This window comes from Pristis pectinata, chromosome 7 (assembly GCF_009764475.1).
Source record: "Pristis pectinata isolate sPriPec2 chromosome 7, sPriPec2.1.pri, whole genome shotgun sequence".
Classification (NCBI taxonomy): domain Eukaryota; kingdom Metazoa; phylum Chordata; class Chondrichthyes; order Rhinopristiformes; family Pristidae; genus Pristis; species Pristis pectinata.
Genome location: NC_067411.1, coordinates 25,556,641 through 25,574,318, shown reverse-complemented (window position 1 = coordinate 25,574,318; position 17,678 = coordinate 25,556,641). Strand labels below are relative to the sequence as shown.

Below are 17,678 nucleotides of genomic sequence, written 5' to 3'. Positions count from 1 at the left end.
AGACTCATCCAAACAGGCATATTTGAGTGTTGTGAGGTCTTACATATGATATAAATTGACAGAATGATTACATGGACTCCTAAGGTTTCTCCTCAAGCTCTTGAGCACCTGCAGAAGTTGTAAGGGGCTATTTAAATAGCCATATTATAGAGCAAATGTTGCAAATAAAACATGGTCTTGTTGGAGTGTGACCGTTGCTTAAAAACAGGTTAACAGAACAATGCCACTGGCAATTTAAGATGCTGCAAAATGAAGTTGTCAGACCCACAATAAATACTTTTAAAACATTATCAGCATGAGTGTCAAACATGGTAGAGATTTTCAGGTTCAACATCCAGTGAAGCTTTAATCCTTCAAAACAAAATGACATGACTGTCACATTGGATCCCATTGTGTTGGCACAGCCTCAAAGAATAAAGAGACACTCCTTTAAGACTGAGATGAGGAGAAATTTCTTCAGCCAGAGGATGATGAATCTGTAGAATTTGTCGCCACAGAGGGCTGTGGAGGCCAAGTCATGGGGTCTATTTAAGGCAGATATTGATAGTTTCTTGATTGGAAGGGGGGTTAAGAGTTATGGGGAGAAGGCAGGAGAATGGGGTTGAAAATAAAGATTAGCCATAATTGAGTGGTGGAGCAGACTCAGTGGGCTGAATGGCCTAATTCTGCTCTTATATCTTTTTCAATCTCTTTATTGAATTTCAAGTTAATTCAAATTAATATACATAAGATTAATAATTATACATATGGTGCAAAGAGATCGGGATAACAATAATAACAGTTAATATTTATACTCACAAGGAGTAAAATATGTAATCTGGACCTCCCCCGCTCTCTTCCTAAGTAAACATGATACAAAAAAAAGAAATTGAAAAGAAATTTGATTATATGAAAAGAAAACCCCCAAATCAAAAAGAAAGTATTATAATAAACAAAAGCAAACCAAAAACTTCAAAACAAAACTGGACTGATATTTCTTCGGTTAAAAAAAACATTATTATGTCATTAGCTCCGCTCCTCTATATTCAAAGCTTATTGAAAGGGATTCGAAAGAGGTCTGCTTATATTGAATACATGGACTCCAAACTTCCTCAAATTTAAGCGAAGGATCAACAATACCACTCCTAATTTATTCTAAGTTTAAATATGTTATAGTTTGAGAAAACCATTGAAATGTGGTAGGGGGTATAGGATCCTTCCATTTAAATAAAATGGATCTCTTGGCCATTAATGTAACTGCTCTTATATCTTATGGTCAAGATACAACATCCAGGGTTTAATCTTTCAGTTGCTGCAATGTGTCAATTTACTTGAAAATGTATTGTAAGTAAATGGGGTACATTTCAACCTGTTTCATTAAAATCTTTAAGAATACTAATGAGATAATATGACATGTCTGTTATCATATAATACACATCATCTTTAATTAGCAAGCAAACTATGTATAATCCTGTTATATCACAACACTGCAGTGAAAAGCTTGCTTACCTGTAGCCTGTATACATAATAATGTTTAACTACAATGCCTAGTCAAACCATTGCATTGTCAGGGAGAAGTTTGCATCTACCTATATTTTGAAAGTCCAATGTCAAATAAACCTTCTTAATTACCTTATCTATCCATCTTGTTACTTACAGGGATCTGTGGGCATGCACCCCAAAATCCTTTAGTTCCTCTACACTTCTATTATTATATATTCTTTAGCCTTGTTTGCTTGCTCTTCCCAAATGCATAAATTCTGGATTTAAAACACATGCATTAATAAACTAAAATTATTTTAAATCAATCAGAGACTATATGGCATCAAGATGTTTGCAAAGAAAAAGAATAACATTCTTAAATTATTTTGCCCATGACTCTGATTGAAACCACTCCCTGAACTTAAAATGTTTAATTAATATAATAAATTAATTTATCAGATTGCAGCTATTAAAACGGTAAAGTTAGGGCAGCTGAAAGGTTATCAGCATAGCACACTAACTCTGTTTCTCTCTCCACAGATCCTGAGTATATCCAATATTTGGTATTGGTATCGGTTTATTATTGTCATTTGTACCAAGGTACAGTGAAAAACTTGTCTTGCATACCATTCATACAGATCAATTCTTTACACAGTGCATTGAGGTAGTACAGGGTAAGAACGATAACAGAGTTGTTACGGACTCAGTGAAAGTCCCTTTAAGATAGAGAGTGTGTGTGTATGTGTGTGTGGGGCGTGCTTACGTCAATAGAAGATAAAGGACGTAATGACGTTGTTGAAGTCAGAAGAAGAAGGAGAAGGAGAGAGAGAGAGAGAGAGAGAGAGAGAGAAGGGAGAGAGACACCAGCCTGCTTGTTTTCTCTATCAATGGATGAGAAACAATAACTGTGTTTGCTACTGAAATCCATGTATGGAAGTTGGAAGTAATCCGGTGGAGTTCACTTTGTTGCTGACCTGTAGAAGGAAACAGGTATTTGTGTGTGGACGACCACGATTCGGATGCTTTTCGGGGTGAGGAAGTCACTACCGAGTAAACACTGAAGTGTCGCTTGGGTTCCATCGTGGAACATGTGGATTTCGTATTTACTCTCTCTATGTTTCTCTACATCTACGTCTTATCTTCAGACAACGGTGGTTGTTGAAGAAGCCCTTGCTCATGTTTCACCTTATGGCTTGCGGAACTGAACTTTAAGAACCATTCCGGACCTGGGAGTTTTGGACTTTGCCACCCACACACACACGAAGAGTTTAGTTTTGGGGTTAACGTTCGAGGTTTAACATTTTTGAATTCTAACATACTAACATTTTTACTTTTATTTTACGTATTATCATAAGTAGTGATTAATAAAATAGTTTTTAACACTGAATCATGCTCAGTGTGTTTCTTTTGTTGCTGGTTCGTGACAAAATACAGAGTAGAGTGTCACAGCTACAGAGGAAGTGCAGAGCAGGTAGATAATAAGGTGCAATGTCATAACAAGATAGTTTGTGAGGTCAAGAGACCAATTCATCATATAAGGGAACTGTTCAATGGTTTTATAACAGTGGGAAAGAAGCTGTCCTTGAGCCTGGTGGTATGTGCCCTCAGGCTCCAGTATCTTTTGCCTGATGCAAGAGGGAAGAAGAGAGAATGACCCGGGTAGGTGGGGTCTTTGATTATGCTGGCTGCTTCACCAATGCAGCGAGAGGTATAGACAGAGTCCATGGAGGGGAGGCTGGTTTCCATGATGTACTGGGCTGTGTCCACAACCCTCTGCAGTTTCTTACGGTCCCGCGCAGAGCAGTTGCCATACCAAGCCGTGATGCATCCAGATAGGATGCTTTCTATGGTGCATCGATAAAGGTTGGTAAATGTCAAAGGGAACATGCCAAATTTCTTTGGCCTCCTGAGGAAGTAGAGGCACTGGTGAGCTTTCTTGGCCGTGGCATCTACGTGGTTGGACCAGAACAGGCTATTGGTGATGTTCATTCCTAGAAACTTGAAGCTCTCAACCCTCTCAACCTCAGCACTATTGACGTAGACGGTGCATGTACACCAACCACTTTCCTGAAGTCAATGACCAGCTCTTTTGTTTCGCTGACATTGAGGGAAAGGTTGTTGTCATGACACCTTGTAACTAAGCTCTCGTCTCCTTTCTGTACTCCGACTCATCGTTATTTGAGATACAGCCCACTACAGTGGTATCATCTGCAAACTTGTAGATGGAGTTAGAGCAGAATCTGGCCGCACAGTCATGAGTGTATAGGGAATAGAGTAGAGGGCTGAGGATGCAGCCTCTTGGGGCACCAGTATTGAGAATAATTGTGGTGGAAGTGTTACTGCCTATCCTCACTGATTGCGGTGTGTTGGTCAGAAAGTCAAGGATCCAGTTGCAGACGGAGGTGTTGAGTACCAGGTCTTGAAGTTTGGTGATGAGTTTGTTTGGAACTATAGTATTGAAGCCAAGCTGTAGTTGATAAACAATAGTCTAACATAGGTGTCTTTACTGTCCAGATGGTCCAGAGATGTGTGTAGGGCCAGGGAGATGGCATCCACTGTAGATCTGTTTCAGTAGTAGGCGAATTGTAATGGATTGAGGTTTTCCGGGAGGCTGGAGTTAATGCATGCCATAACCTACCTCTTGAAGCACTTCATGATGGTGAATGTCAGAGCCATCGGTCAGTAGTCATTAAGGCATGCTACATTGTTTTTCTTAGGTACCGGGATGATAGTAGTGGTCTTCTTAAAACAGGTGGGAACCTCAGATTGAAGCAGGGAGAGGTTAAATATGTCTGTAAATACCCCCGCCAGCTGACGAGCACAACATCCGAGGATATGGCCAAGGACACCATTCGGAATAGATGCTTTCCTCGGGTTCACTCTCCAGAAGACTGATCTTACATCCTTGACGGTGACCACGGGTTCAGTTGCATTGGAGGCTGTCGGGGTGGGTGGTGACAAACCAATCCCTTTCTGTTCAAAACGTGCATAGAATGTGTTACGCTCATCAGGAAGGGATGTGCTGTTGTTGACTATGCTGCCCGACTTCGTTTTGTAGCCCATTATAGCATGTAAGCCCTGCCACAACTGACGGCTGGTCTGGGACTCTATTTTGAACTGGTATTGTCTCTCGGCATCTCTGATAGCTTTATGGAGGTTGTATCTCGATTTCTTGTAAAGCTCAGATCACCTAATTGGAATGTAGCAGTCCTCTACTTCAGTAGGGAGTGGATTTCCCAGTTCATCCATGGTTTCTGGTTTGGAAACACCCGTATTGTCCTCTTCAGTACACAGTCCTCAACACACTTGCTGATAAAGTACATGATGGTGGTGACATACTTATCAAGGCTGGCAGCTGAGTTTTTGAACATGGATAAGTCCACTTACAAGTTTTCTTATTTTCTTTCTGATCTTAAGCCTCATTCTGAAGTGGAAAAAAAAAGTAGAGTACTTTATAGATCCCTCTTCAGATACTTGAGACCCATTGGCCCCTCTCCACAGTTACAGATAGATTAGAATTAGTGCTGCACTGCTATGCTGATTTGTGAGAAGTTGTGCATTCAGGATATGTAAGAGTTTGAGCAGAAACTTGAACCAAAATTTCAGAGGCATAGCCAGACCATAGGCAGAGCTTTGTCAAACCCAAGTAACTGTCACATTGTCAATAAACTCAGTTCCATGAGTTTGAGCACAGTGTAAGAAAAGATGGCCAATGAAGATATGCCTGCTTTTGGTCTTGATGACACTGCTCATGATCATCAACTTGTACCTTGAAGAGGAGGTATTTCAAAAGAATACCCATTTGATGCAGCAGGAGTAGTGTCCAGTCAGAGAACCCCTCTCCTGATTAAAAGGAAATGAAATAGCAGCAACAAATTGCACATTGGCTTTAAAAGTGGCTAAACCTACAAAACAAAACAGAAGCTGCCTATGAAGCACCCAAAGATGAAACTTTATCACTTGCAAGAGCATAAGCCCTTGCAGCATTTTAGTTGTAACATGTTCACGTAACTTAAAGATTACAGGCTCAGGTTTATTTAGTTGATGTTGAACCCTGATAAAACTACACTGCATCATCTTGGTAAATCTGGCTATTTTCATACATTTCTCACAGGAAAATGATAATTATCTGTTCTAGGGTGAGGTCAATTGTGGTTGATATACATAGCAAAACCTGGCTTAATACAGGTATCTTTATAATTTTCTTTAGCAATTGATTAATTATACAAGTAACAAGTGACAATAATGAACCAATTCCAATTACAGTGTAAGATCTAATTGTTCTGCTGAATAAAGTTTATAACGAATTATTGTTTCTTGTGAAATGTACTTTTATAATACGTATATATAAATATATTCTGGAAAGTACACACCAGATTTAGTTATCAGACATGTCGTGACTAGTACAGAAAGAAGAAGCTCTATGGTTAAATTTTTGAGGTTGAAATTACCGACAAGTTTATACTAAGATCGGTGGGCAGGAATTGAAAGTAATGTGAAGAAGTTTTAAATAACTGAAATTAAAAACACTAGTTGACCAAGATGAATGCAATGTAGTTCAAATTCTAATTTGACCACCAAGTTGCGTCATTGTTGAAAATTAATTTCAGGGATTATTTATCAAACTTTGTTTGTTAGTGGGGCATCTCACCATTTCAATATGGATATCTGCTATACAGTTTTGAGTGAGGTTTCCATTAAGGACACAAAGTTGAAGATTATCCTTGATTTGCCTACACAAGTCAGGAAGGCAACCTTTTGGTTTCATTCCAAGCCTGCATTCTCTTATGTAAAATGTTCTTTATTTGATACTTTCATCCACAGGAAAATCCTTACTCTTCCTAACTCAAGTGTAGGAGTACATACTTCTGTATACCTACTATACAGTTTAGGCAGATCTGTCATCAGACCTAGTTAGACTTTATTGAGCACTTTTGGACCACAGGATTTTCAAAATCTCTTTGCAAGCAATCAATTACTCTAAAAGGTTGGTACCAACTCATCAATTCATAATAAAAAAAAAGACTTCTAAATGGGGAGAGAATTCAGAAATCAGAGGTGCAAAGGGACTTGGGAGTCCTTAGGGTTAACTTGCAGGTTGAGTCAGTAGTAAAGAAGGCAAGTGCAATGTTAGCATTCATTTTGAGAGGATGAGGCTTTATAAGGTATTGGTCAGACCACATTTGGAATATTGTGAGCAATTATGGGCCCCATATCCAAGGAAAGATGTGCTAGCCCTGAAGAGGTCCCATAGGAGGTACACAAGAATGATGCCAGAATGAAATGCTTGACCTACGAGGAGCATTTGATGTCTCTGGGCCTGTACTTGGAGTTCAGAAGGATGAGGGGAGATCTCATTGAAACCTATAAGATACTGAAAGGCCTGGATAGAATGGTGGAGCAGACTCAATGGGCTGAATGGCCTAATTCTGCTCCTATATCTTATGGTCTCCCTCAAATAGCAATGCAATAAAAACTACCTTTATATGATATTAGATACGGAATAAATATTGGTGAAGATCTTCCCTTCTCTTCAAAGCAATGCCAAGGGACTCTACATCCACCCAAGGCAGCAGACAAGAGCTCTCTTAAAAGTCTCAGCAACATCAGTAACAGTGCAGCATTCCTCCACATTGTGCTGGAATGTTACCCTAGATTTTCTATTTAAGTTTCTGGAGTGGAATTTGAACTGACTATTCATTCTCTCTCTGTTCTCAGTTTCCTAATCTGATCCAATGTGTCACAGGTATATGAAAATCAAAAGCTGCAGATGCTGGAAGTATGTAATAAATACAGAAATGCTGGAAGCACTCAGCAGGCCAGGCAGCATCAGTGGAAAGAGAAATAGAGTTAATGTTTCAGTTCAAAGACACTCAGAATTGGGAGATAGTGAAAACAGAAACAGAAAACTTTAGAGATATTCAGCAAGTCAGGCCACATCTGTGGGAAGAGAAACAGAGCCAGTTTCAGGTTGGAGACCTTTCATCAGAACTGAAAAGGAGATTTAAAAAAGCTGCGGGGAGAATGGGGGGGACCGATGAAGAGGGGTATGTCTCTAATAGGCCAAAACCCAGGTGACCATGGTGATAAGCTCTAAACAAGGTAATCTGGTCACTGAGTGAATAGGAGCAGTTAGAGGGCAGGCACGGTAGTGTAGCGGCTAGTGAAACACTATTACAGCACTGGGTTCAATTCCAGCCACTGTCTGTAAGGAGTTTGTACGTCCTCCTCGTGTCTGTATGTGTTTCCTCCAGGTGCTCCAGTTTCCTCCCACATTCCAAAGACGTATGGGTTAGGAAGTTGTGGGCATACTATGTTGGCGCCAGAAGTGTGGCAACACTTGTGGGCTGTTCCCAGAACACTCTACACAAAAGATGCATTTCACTGTGTTTCAATGTACATGTGACTAATAAAGATATCTTAAAAAAAGAGATAAAATAACCTGGACAAAATGTGGGAGTTGTGAAATGCAGAGCAGTAGAACAAGCCCAGCAGGTTAGGCTGGGCACATCCTCTGCTCCCAGAGAGAAAAAAAAGAAAAAAAATAAGCTGATGCATGACTGACACAGACCAAGAAATCAAGTTACAATGTCAAGTAATTTCAATGTCAAGTCATTGAAATCAAGTTACAATGTCAACTGCACCTGCAGTTTTTTTTGTTTTTGAGAGAAAGCGTGTTAGTTTTAAATTGCAGAGAAAGCAGGGAAGGGATGTATAGGGCAAAGGGAGTATCTGTGATAGGGCAAGGCCAGGCTTGCAATGGGGATAAATTGCAGAGGTCATGCGGTCAATGGGTAAATGGAGGCAGAGAGTGAGAATACAAAGAAAGGTGCATGGAAGGTTGCAAAATGTGAAGCTGCTTTATGACTTGTCTTTTGACTGACACATTGTAGCTTTCTGGACTCAATATGGAATTCATCAGATGATTATTCTGCTGCTCCTATTTACACCTTCTCTATACCCATCTTTCATTGCTCATTAGCACATCTTTGGCCTTGCACCATTACCTATTTTAGTAGCTTACATCCCAATCATGTACCCCTCATATCCCACCCCCTTTATTTCCTCTTCATTCTTTTAAATTCTGACATTTTACTGTTTTCTATTATATAGAATAGCAATATATTCTGGTAGCTAATATAATCAAAGACCCCACCAACCCATTCTCTCTTCTCCCAGAAGGCAGAAGATACAAAAGCCTGAAAGCACATACTACCAAACTTAAGGGTTGTTTCTATGCCACTGTTATAGGACTATTGAACAGTCCCCTAGTACAATAAAATGGACTCTTAATCTCACAATCCATCTCATTGTGGCCTTGGACTTTTTTGTCTGCTTGCACTGCAATTTCACTGTAAAGGTAACACTTTATTCTGCATTCTGCTATTGCTTTTCCTTGTACTACCTCAATGCACTGTTATAATAAATTGATCTGTATGGATGGCATGCAAAACAAAGTTTTTCACTGCACCTCAGTACAGGTGACAATAATAAACCAATTTAATTTACCAACACATTTTAACTCTTTCCTTAGCCACAAAAATTACCTGATCATGGAGGTATTTCTGTCCAGTGTAATAAGTAGGCTACATATTTTTAGGTTAAAAGTTCAGAAGTACTTTTTATACATTAGTTAAATGTGACAATCTTTTAGGAAATTTACTCTGTTGGTATGAAAATATTCTGGAGGTTACCCCGACCAGAAACTCAACTGAAAAGCTACATGACTACAGGAGTAGCTCAAACTGAGTATCCTGCAGCAAGGGACTCACCTCCTACCACCTCAAGGCCTTTCTACCTTCTACAAGACATCATCGTGTGATGGGAGACTCTTGATTTGCCTGGATAAGTACAGCACCAACGACTTTCAAGATCCAGGACGAAGTAGTCTGCTTGATTAGCACCCTATCAGCCTACAACTTTGACACCCCCCCCCCCCCAATCAGCCTGGCCACTTGACCCACCAAGTTAGCTCATGGGTCAATATCAGGTGAATATCTTTAAGATAATACTTGCCCCGGAGACACTCACCAGACACAATGGTTCAGAATTTTACAGCCAATTGCAAGCACTATGGGGGACTGGCTACACACAAATTGCCAGCTGCAATTCTTAGATTCATTTATTATAAACTAATCCAGAGCCCGAGAAAGCCGGTCCCTCCCTTGACATTTAGCTACTACAGGATACATGACATCACCCAATTCACCAAACACACAGCTGCCAGGACTAATTATATAGCTCGCAAGTTCTCCTGCTGCTGCTTCCTGTGGACCAATCAGGACGGACGCAGCCCAAAACCTGAGGGCTCATTGGTCCCTCGACCTCGCAAGATCCCGACCATGAGAGTAATTTCCAATCGCAGGAGGCGTGACATCCGCGTTCGGGTTCTTCAGCCAATCAGAGCGAGGTTGGGATCGGGCGATAGGAACTCGCCATCTTAGGAGTTGGAGTTCGGGCGGTCGTCGGTGACGAGGTGGTGGTACAGAGGTGACTGGGGATAAGAGCTGTTCAGCGGGACACTCGACGGTTTCGGCTCCTCGGTGGGTGTTTTGTTTCGAGGCCGGGTGAGTAAGCCGGTTGCTTTTCAAAGAGGTGTTGTCTTGCTTGTAGGCGTCGCAGCAGCCAGGCCCGGCCTGGGTCCTGATGGAAGCCGGCGTCTATGAGGTAATTGGTGCCCCTTGGATTTCGGTCAATGTTCCGGGTGCCCGGGCTCTGCTCATCCCCTCACTGAAATGGTCCCGGGCACGGCTGCGGAGGTTCATCCACATCCACTCCCCAGTAGGTCGACCCCTCGTCTGCGGTAGCCATGTAGGTGCATCCTCTCCCCGCCCGGACGGGGAAGGATCGGCGACATCGTTTGGCCTTGAAGCTGGCCCTTGCTCACCGTATCGACCGGCTCTTAGTTTGTGCATCATCTCTGCTTGCTTCACCCCTCGCGTTTCCTTCTTGGCAAATATTAAAAAGTGCCCCGAAACCGTGTGCCACATCTCCATCGCCGCTGCTCCAAGTATGCTGATTGCCTCTTTAAACGGCGGCAGGTATCATTTTTAGCATTTGCGATTTTGGCATATTTAATGTGAGTCACAACGACGCTGAGTATTATCTGTTACCCTAATATTTTTCCTAGTCTTTAATTTTTGGCTTGTTTTTGGATTTTTTTTGTCATTGGCTGGTGGGGGGGAGGGTAAATAAACAATAGGCATAATTCCTAGAGATCACATAGGGCCTGTTCCCATTCTCTATGACTCTACAGCCCAACGAGTCTGTGCTGACCATCAAAACAATAATTCTACTTTATTCCCCCCACATTCCTGTCATTCCCCCTTATATTCAACTAGTCATCTATACACTAGAGGCAATATACCCACCAAGCTGCACACCTTTGCGATGTGGGAGGAAACCAGAACACCCAGCGGAAATCCACTCTTCACAAGAAGAATGTGCAAACTCCACACAGACAGCACTGGAGGTCAGGATTGAACCCAGGTCACTGGAGTTTTGAGGCAGGAGGTCTATTGGCTGCATCACTGTTCCACCCACTACAAGATAAAATTTGGCAAAAGTTTAAAAGAAACGGTTTATTTCAGATGTTTTTGTTTATTACTTTAGATTTTCAGTAAAAATTTTAGTTATTAAACTAGATAAGGAGCATCAGATGTTTTGCCTGTAGAATCACTACATGGCCTGAAGTGGATCATTAATTTCATTCAAGTTTCAAATTTATTTCTGCCTCATCTCCTGTTTTCTTGGTGCTGCTGAAAATGCGATTTGCTGTAACAAAATAATGTTTGCAGCATTTGTCTGCCATATTTTTGTAGCATCATGGTTAAGCTTTTTGTGTCAAATGTAGCTTGTTAGCTCTGCCACTTTCTTAAAATGTTACCTTATTTCATTGTTAATTTCATTGTTTAAATTTCACATTATTGTACTATGGCAATTGTATCTGACCCAAGGATTTTTCCATGCACCACAGTATTCCTTTTCAAAAGAGAACACGGATTCTTGTTTAAGAGTCATGACAGAAAATCTGCAAAGATTTTTTTTCTAGCATCCTTTAATCCTTTCAGTGATTTTGGTGATTATCAGAAATTTGTGTCATTTTTGCTTTGCCACTTGTTTCAATGGGTGTAGGGAGAGGAAGAATAACGTCTTCATTAAGTCTAGTCTTCCCTGACATTTATCCTGATAAATTTGTGTGGTCCTTTATCTATGTTCCATTATCATGTAGAGAAGGAGCTTGTAAATGAAGAATGGGGATAGTGGCTAGGAAACTGAACATGAAATGAAGGAATTAAGAAAATAAGTAGTCCTGGAATCTTCCCTTCTCCAATAGTTTTTTTGACTATCAAATGTTTAATGACAAAGGTTTCATTTTTCTCCTTGACTTGCCAACTGCACATCTATTTTTTAAAAAAAATTCCAATAAAAGCAAAAACTACTCATTTATCTTGATCTGATCTATGTCAGCTAAATGCATAACCTTTGAAGCAAAGACATCTTAACTTTTTTTTTGTTTTATTCATTTACAGAATAGAGGCAATGCTGAATAGCCAGCAAGTATTGTCATTTCCTTTTAATAATCTTGATGGTGGTGGTGAGCTGGTACTTGAACAGTTTTAGTCTTTTCTAGCAGATAATTAATGAAAGACAGTTGGAAGTTGCAAACTATACCCCTGCCTGCAATATTTATGGATAACTTTGTAACTTGCCAGAGTGTTAAATTTCTTTTGCATGTTATGGTTTCTTGAGTTAATTTCATCAAATAGCAAAAAAAGAAGCTGCTGAAATTTAAATTACATTTGATATTTAATACTATTTGTTTAATTTCTTAATGGGCATTCGTAATGTCTGCAACTTCAATTTCACATGTCCCTACAAATATTTTCATTTGTAGACGTTCCTGTAGGGAAGTCAAGTTATCTTTACTCTTTTTTTCATGTAAAGCATTCACAAAATGATTAAACAAAATGTTTGTCTCATTAGCCATTTAATTCAGTGAACACCAGAATGGAGGGCAACATCATTTTTATAAGCTTTTTCTTTTATTTCTTTATTCTTTATTTCTTTATTTGTCATTGTACTGTTGTAACAACAACACACTGAGATTACGATGGCACTCCCTTGCCTAATAAAAAACAAAACAGTAAATTGATAAGAGCAATTATAACTATAAAACAAGCTTGCACAAATATAAAGTATAAAAAAATATAAAAGGCAGTGTGCAAATGAACCATGATAATAATGATAATCAGCAGCATAGTGTTACGGACTCAGTGAAAGTCCCTTTAAGATAGAGAATGTGTGTGTGTGTGGGGCGTGCTTACGTCAATAGAAGATAAAGGACGTAATGACGTTGTTGAAGAAGTCAGAAGAAAAAGGAGAGAGAGAGAAGGGAGAGAGACACCAGCCTGCTAGTTTTCTCTATCGATGGATGAGAAACTATAACTGTGTCTGCCACTGAAATCCATGTATGGAAGTTGGAAGTAATCCGGTGGAGTTCACTTTGTTGCTGACCTGTAGAAGGAAACAGGTATTTGTGTGTGGACGACCACGATTCGGATGCTTTTCGGGGTGAGGAAGTATCGTTTGGGTTCCATCGTGGAACATTTGAATTTCGTATGTACTCTCTCTCTGTTTTTCTACATCTACGTCTTATCTTCTGATAACGGTGGTGGTTGAAGAAGCCCTTGCTCATGTTTCACCTTATGGCTTGCGGAACTGAACTTTAAGAACCATTCCGGAACTGGGGGTTTTGGACTTTGCCGCACACACACACACGAAGAGTTTAGTTTTGGGGTTAACGTTCAAGGTTTAACATTTTTGAAGTCTAACATACTAACATTTTTACTTTTATTTTATGTATTATCATAAGTAGTGACATGCTCAGTGTGTTTCTTTTGTTGCTGGTTCGTGACAATAGCAATATATTAAATAACACCATGATGAGTGCAGCTGGTAAAGGGTGGGAAGACATAGAATGTGTATGTAGGTATAGGAGGTGTCAGTCCATATTCAACAATTTAACAGCTTTGGGGGAAAAAAAAGCTGTGTTTCAGTCTTGTAGTGTGTGCATGTATTGTCCTGTATCGCCTACCAGAGGGGAGTAGTTTAAGAAGGTGGTGAGCTGGTTCTCGAATGATGTTTAAAGCCCTGCACCGACATCGAGCCTGATAGATGTCCTCTATTGCTAGTAACTGAGTCCCAATTATGTTTTGGGCCATCTTGATTCTCTGCAGAGCCTTCTGCTCCTTCCTAGTGCAGCTGGCATACCAAGCAGTAATGCTGTATGTCAGGATGCTCTCCACCACACACTGGAAGAAGTTCAGCAGAATGTTCTGAGACAGTCTGGCTCTCCTCAATTTCCTCAGAAAATTTCCTAATGACAGCTGAAAGTCCTCGGTGATGTATGCACCCAGGAATTTAAAACTGGAGACTCTCTCCACAGCCTCGCCACCAATGAACACTGGACCAAGATTCATCTTCCTTGACTTCCTGAAATCCACCACAATCTCTTTAGTCTTTTGGGTGTTGAGAATGAGATTGTTGGCGGAACACCAGGCTGTCAGGTTTTGTACCTCATCCCTGTATGCCAATTCATTATTGTTCATGATCAGGCCAATGACTGTTGTGTCGTCTGCAAACTTTATGATGGTGTTTGTTTCATGGACAGATGAACAGTCATGAGTAAAAAAAGGGCATACAGGAAGGGACTCAGCACACACCCCTGGGGAACACCAGTATTTAGGGTGAGGATGGAAGATATGTGCCCTCCTAACCTGACTAGTCTGCGGACGATTGATCAGAAAGTTCATAATCCAGTTACAGATTGTTGTATTCAGGCCCAGGCTGTGGAGTTTGGACACTCGTCTGCTGGGAATAACTGTTAAAGGCTGAACTGAAGTCCAAAAAGAGCATCCTGACATATGTGTCCGGTCTTTCCAGGTGCGCCAGAGCAGTATGGAGGGCAAGACTAATTGCATCCTCCGTTGATCTATTTGCCCAGTAGGCAAACTGGCGCTGGTCCACGGTGGCAGGGATAGCACGTGTAATGTGCTTTAAAATCAGTCTCTCGAAACATTTGGCTATGATCGGTGTAAGTGCAATTGGGTGATAATCATTCAGGCAGCACACATTTTTTTTGCTTAGGAATGGACACAATAATTGTTGATTTAAAACACGTAGGGACAACAGCATATGTCAGGGAGAGGTTGAAGATGTTAGTGCAAACCCCAGCTAATTGGTTAGTGCATGCCTGAGGCACATGCCCTGGTACACCATCGAGTCTGGCTGCTTTCCTTACGTTGACACTGTGTAGTATTCTACTGACCTCATTAGTATCATTTAATATTGTGAATTCAAAAGTGTTTATCGTTTACAAACAGGCTTGATAATGAAGCTATGCTATGCATACTCTGCCAAAAAATTATAAAAGCATAAATAATTAAAATACTTCCAATATATGAACGTTCAATACATCATATTGATAACTTATTTATTGGCTTTATTCTCTAACAAAAGATGTTTTGTTTGCTTAAATACATCAGGAGGTAAGGACAGAATCTAAATGGAGTTGTGCAGTAAGCCCTTGTTGTTCACACGGGATAAGGGGTATGGACTTTCTGTGGATAACGAAAATGCAGGTACTGCCAAGACCACTAGTAATGACACAAACCTTGTGTTAATGTACAGTGGTCAGCCCCTCCATGAATATAACCACTTCTATATAAGTTAATATATCCATAGTGATCCTAATCTGGTCTCTGCTGCACATGGATTGATGATATTTTGCTGTTTGCCAGTACAAGTCATCAAATGCAATCCATCTCATGACAGACAGGATTTACTGGACACAGGAGAGGGCTCTGCAGGCATGGTAGTGTAGCGGTTAGCGTAACGCTTTACAGTGCCAGCGACCCAGGTTCAAATCTGGCCACTGTCTGTAAGGAGTTTGTGCGTTCTCCCGTGTCTGTGTGGGTTTCCTGAGTGCTCCGGTTTCCTCCCACGTTCCAAAGACGTACAGGTTAGAAAGTTGTGGACACGTGATGTTGGCACTGGAAGCGTGGCGACACTTGCGGGCTGCCCCCAAAACATTCTGTGCAAAAAGATGCATTTCACTGTTTTGATGTACATGTGACTCATAAAGATATCTTATCAAAATTCCCAGTAATACACAGCTGACCTCTGCTTACAGTGAATATTGAGTCAGTGGATTGTAGGACATAAAATGTACTTGCAAAAGTAATCATAAAAGATGAGTCCAGGAAGGACCCTTTAAAGCTTTTTGTATCATCTTTCACTGTAGGCCTGCAGCTTCCCTACAGTGAACTTTATAACAACAGAAAAATAGTGGAATTAATTGTGTAAGATCTCTCCTTCACTGGTGAAATAATTGTATTTAACTGCTCCATTAAAATAGTTTGTAGCACACAATCACTGCTCCACATTTTGTGCTTTGACTTCTGATGCATTGTTCATTAATCCTTTTTAGTGTCGATCGATAGTAACTGGAAAAAGTGTACTGATCATTAAAACATTCCTTAGTGATTTTGTGAAGATGTTGGCAAAAGTAATTTGGAATTGCATGGGGTGGTCCTGTTACCTTGTTGCCTCAAATTACCAGGTTCCATGTGTGAACTTTTTTAAAAACAACACATACTAAAGTTATGATATGTTGAAACTTGCTATTATGCAGGTGAGTTTAAGGTGCCTTTTTATTTGGTGTTTGTACCCATATTTGCATGAACATGCACCAAATAGAATAAAGTATTTTTATAGTTGGGAGGCTAGCCACTTGGATGCTATTCTTTCTTTCTGGTGACCAATTCAAAGTAAGGTAGAGGTTGAAAGAAATGTGATCTAACTATCTTTTAGGCTGTGGAAAGATGAGATTTAATTGTCCTTGAGAACAAGAGTATATCTGTTGGAATTATTGGAAATTCCCTTATGAAGGTAATAATTGTTGATTACTGAAATTGTGGTAGTATTTTTAACTTGCTATTATGTTTACTAATTATGCTTGCTTCTACTTTGTTAAATAGGTTAAAATAAAGAAAAAGGAAAATGTTGTCCAGGTTGTTCCGCATGCACGGACTCTTTGTTGCCTCCCATCCTTGGGAGGTGATTGTGGGAACAGTTACAGTCACTATCTGCATGATGTCCATGAATATGTTTACTGGTAATAATCAGATTTGTGGGTGGAATTTTGACTGTCCAAAGATTGAGGAGGTAAGTGTAAAGGGATACTTTTACTGTGCCTCATTTAAGCAAATTAGTCAATTAGCTAGATTTATCTTGGAACAACTTTTGAATTCTACTTTTGCCAAGGGTGCTTCCTGTGTGCAGTTGAGATAGATTTTAAGTTTGAAGCTCATTCTTAGAGTTAATTTCAAGCCTCACAAATGAAATTGGTGTTGAATGTAAGCAAGTTTCCTGAAAAGCTGCATTTTGCAATCTTAAAGCAAAATTATTCATGTTTGATGTTTATTGCTAAGAGTTTTATAAGTGGAAGGAAAACCTTTTTACCCAGGTAGACCTTCTGAGGTGTTTTGTTTTAATCTAGTTTTAATTCTGTTAATCTATTTCAATTGTTTTTGTTCAAATGTTGGAAATCTGAACTAAATGCTGGAAACTTTCAAGTTAGGCAGCATTTTTAGAAAGAGAAACAAGATCAATTAACATTCCCACAGTCTTTGGCTCCATCTTTTAACTGATGTGCTAGTGGCACTTTTCACACCAGTGTTTCCAAGACTTTTAAAAAAATTTTTCCTCAACCATGGTTGTCTCTCCACCGTAGTTGGTGGGACTCTATCTGTTTCATTTCCTGCACTTCTCGCGGTCTCTCCTCCCACCCAGAACAAGGGTGGGTTCTTTTCTACTTGGGTTCTACCTTGCCACCCTACTCATTCAATCAGTTTCTGTCACCACCACCCTTCCATCCCAGCAATTTCATGCCAACGCCTACTTCCTTTCTTGTAGCACCTTTCCATGCAAAACATGGTGTTCTTTTATTACTTCTTTCACCATCAAGGGACCAAACACTGTTTCCAGGTGAAGCAGTAATTCACTTTGCAGTGCTAATTTTGTGCACTGAATTCTGTACTCGTGTTGTTATATGCTCTACATTGGAGAAACCAAATGCAGCTTGGCTGACCCAGCATTTCCATTATCCTGTCACTTGGACTTCAGTACTACAGATAAATCCTGAGGACTTTGCT

General features: G+C 40.2%; 1 protein-coding gene across 2 annotated transcripts in view; it reads left to right on the top strand.

Moving 5' to 3' along the window:
• Positions 1 to 9,727: 9,727 nt before the first annotated feature.
• Positions 9,728 to 17,678, top strand: part of hmgcra (3-hydroxy-3-methylglutaryl-CoA reductase a) — a 31,609-nt gene continuing 23,658 nt past the window's right edge. Inside the window, exons 1-2 of one of the 2 annotated variants that reach the window (XM_052019181.1) lie at positions 9,728 to 10,028; positions 16,503 to 16,689. In XM_052019181.1, coding sequence (XP_051875141.1) covers positions 16,525 to 16,689 — 165 coding nt within the window. In that variant the 5' untranslated portion in view covers positions 9,728 to 10,028; positions 16,503 to 16,524. The remainder of the gene's footprint in view (positions 10,029 to 16,502; positions 16,690 to 17,678) is intronic. The other variant, XM_052019182.1, reaches the window with a different exon arrangement.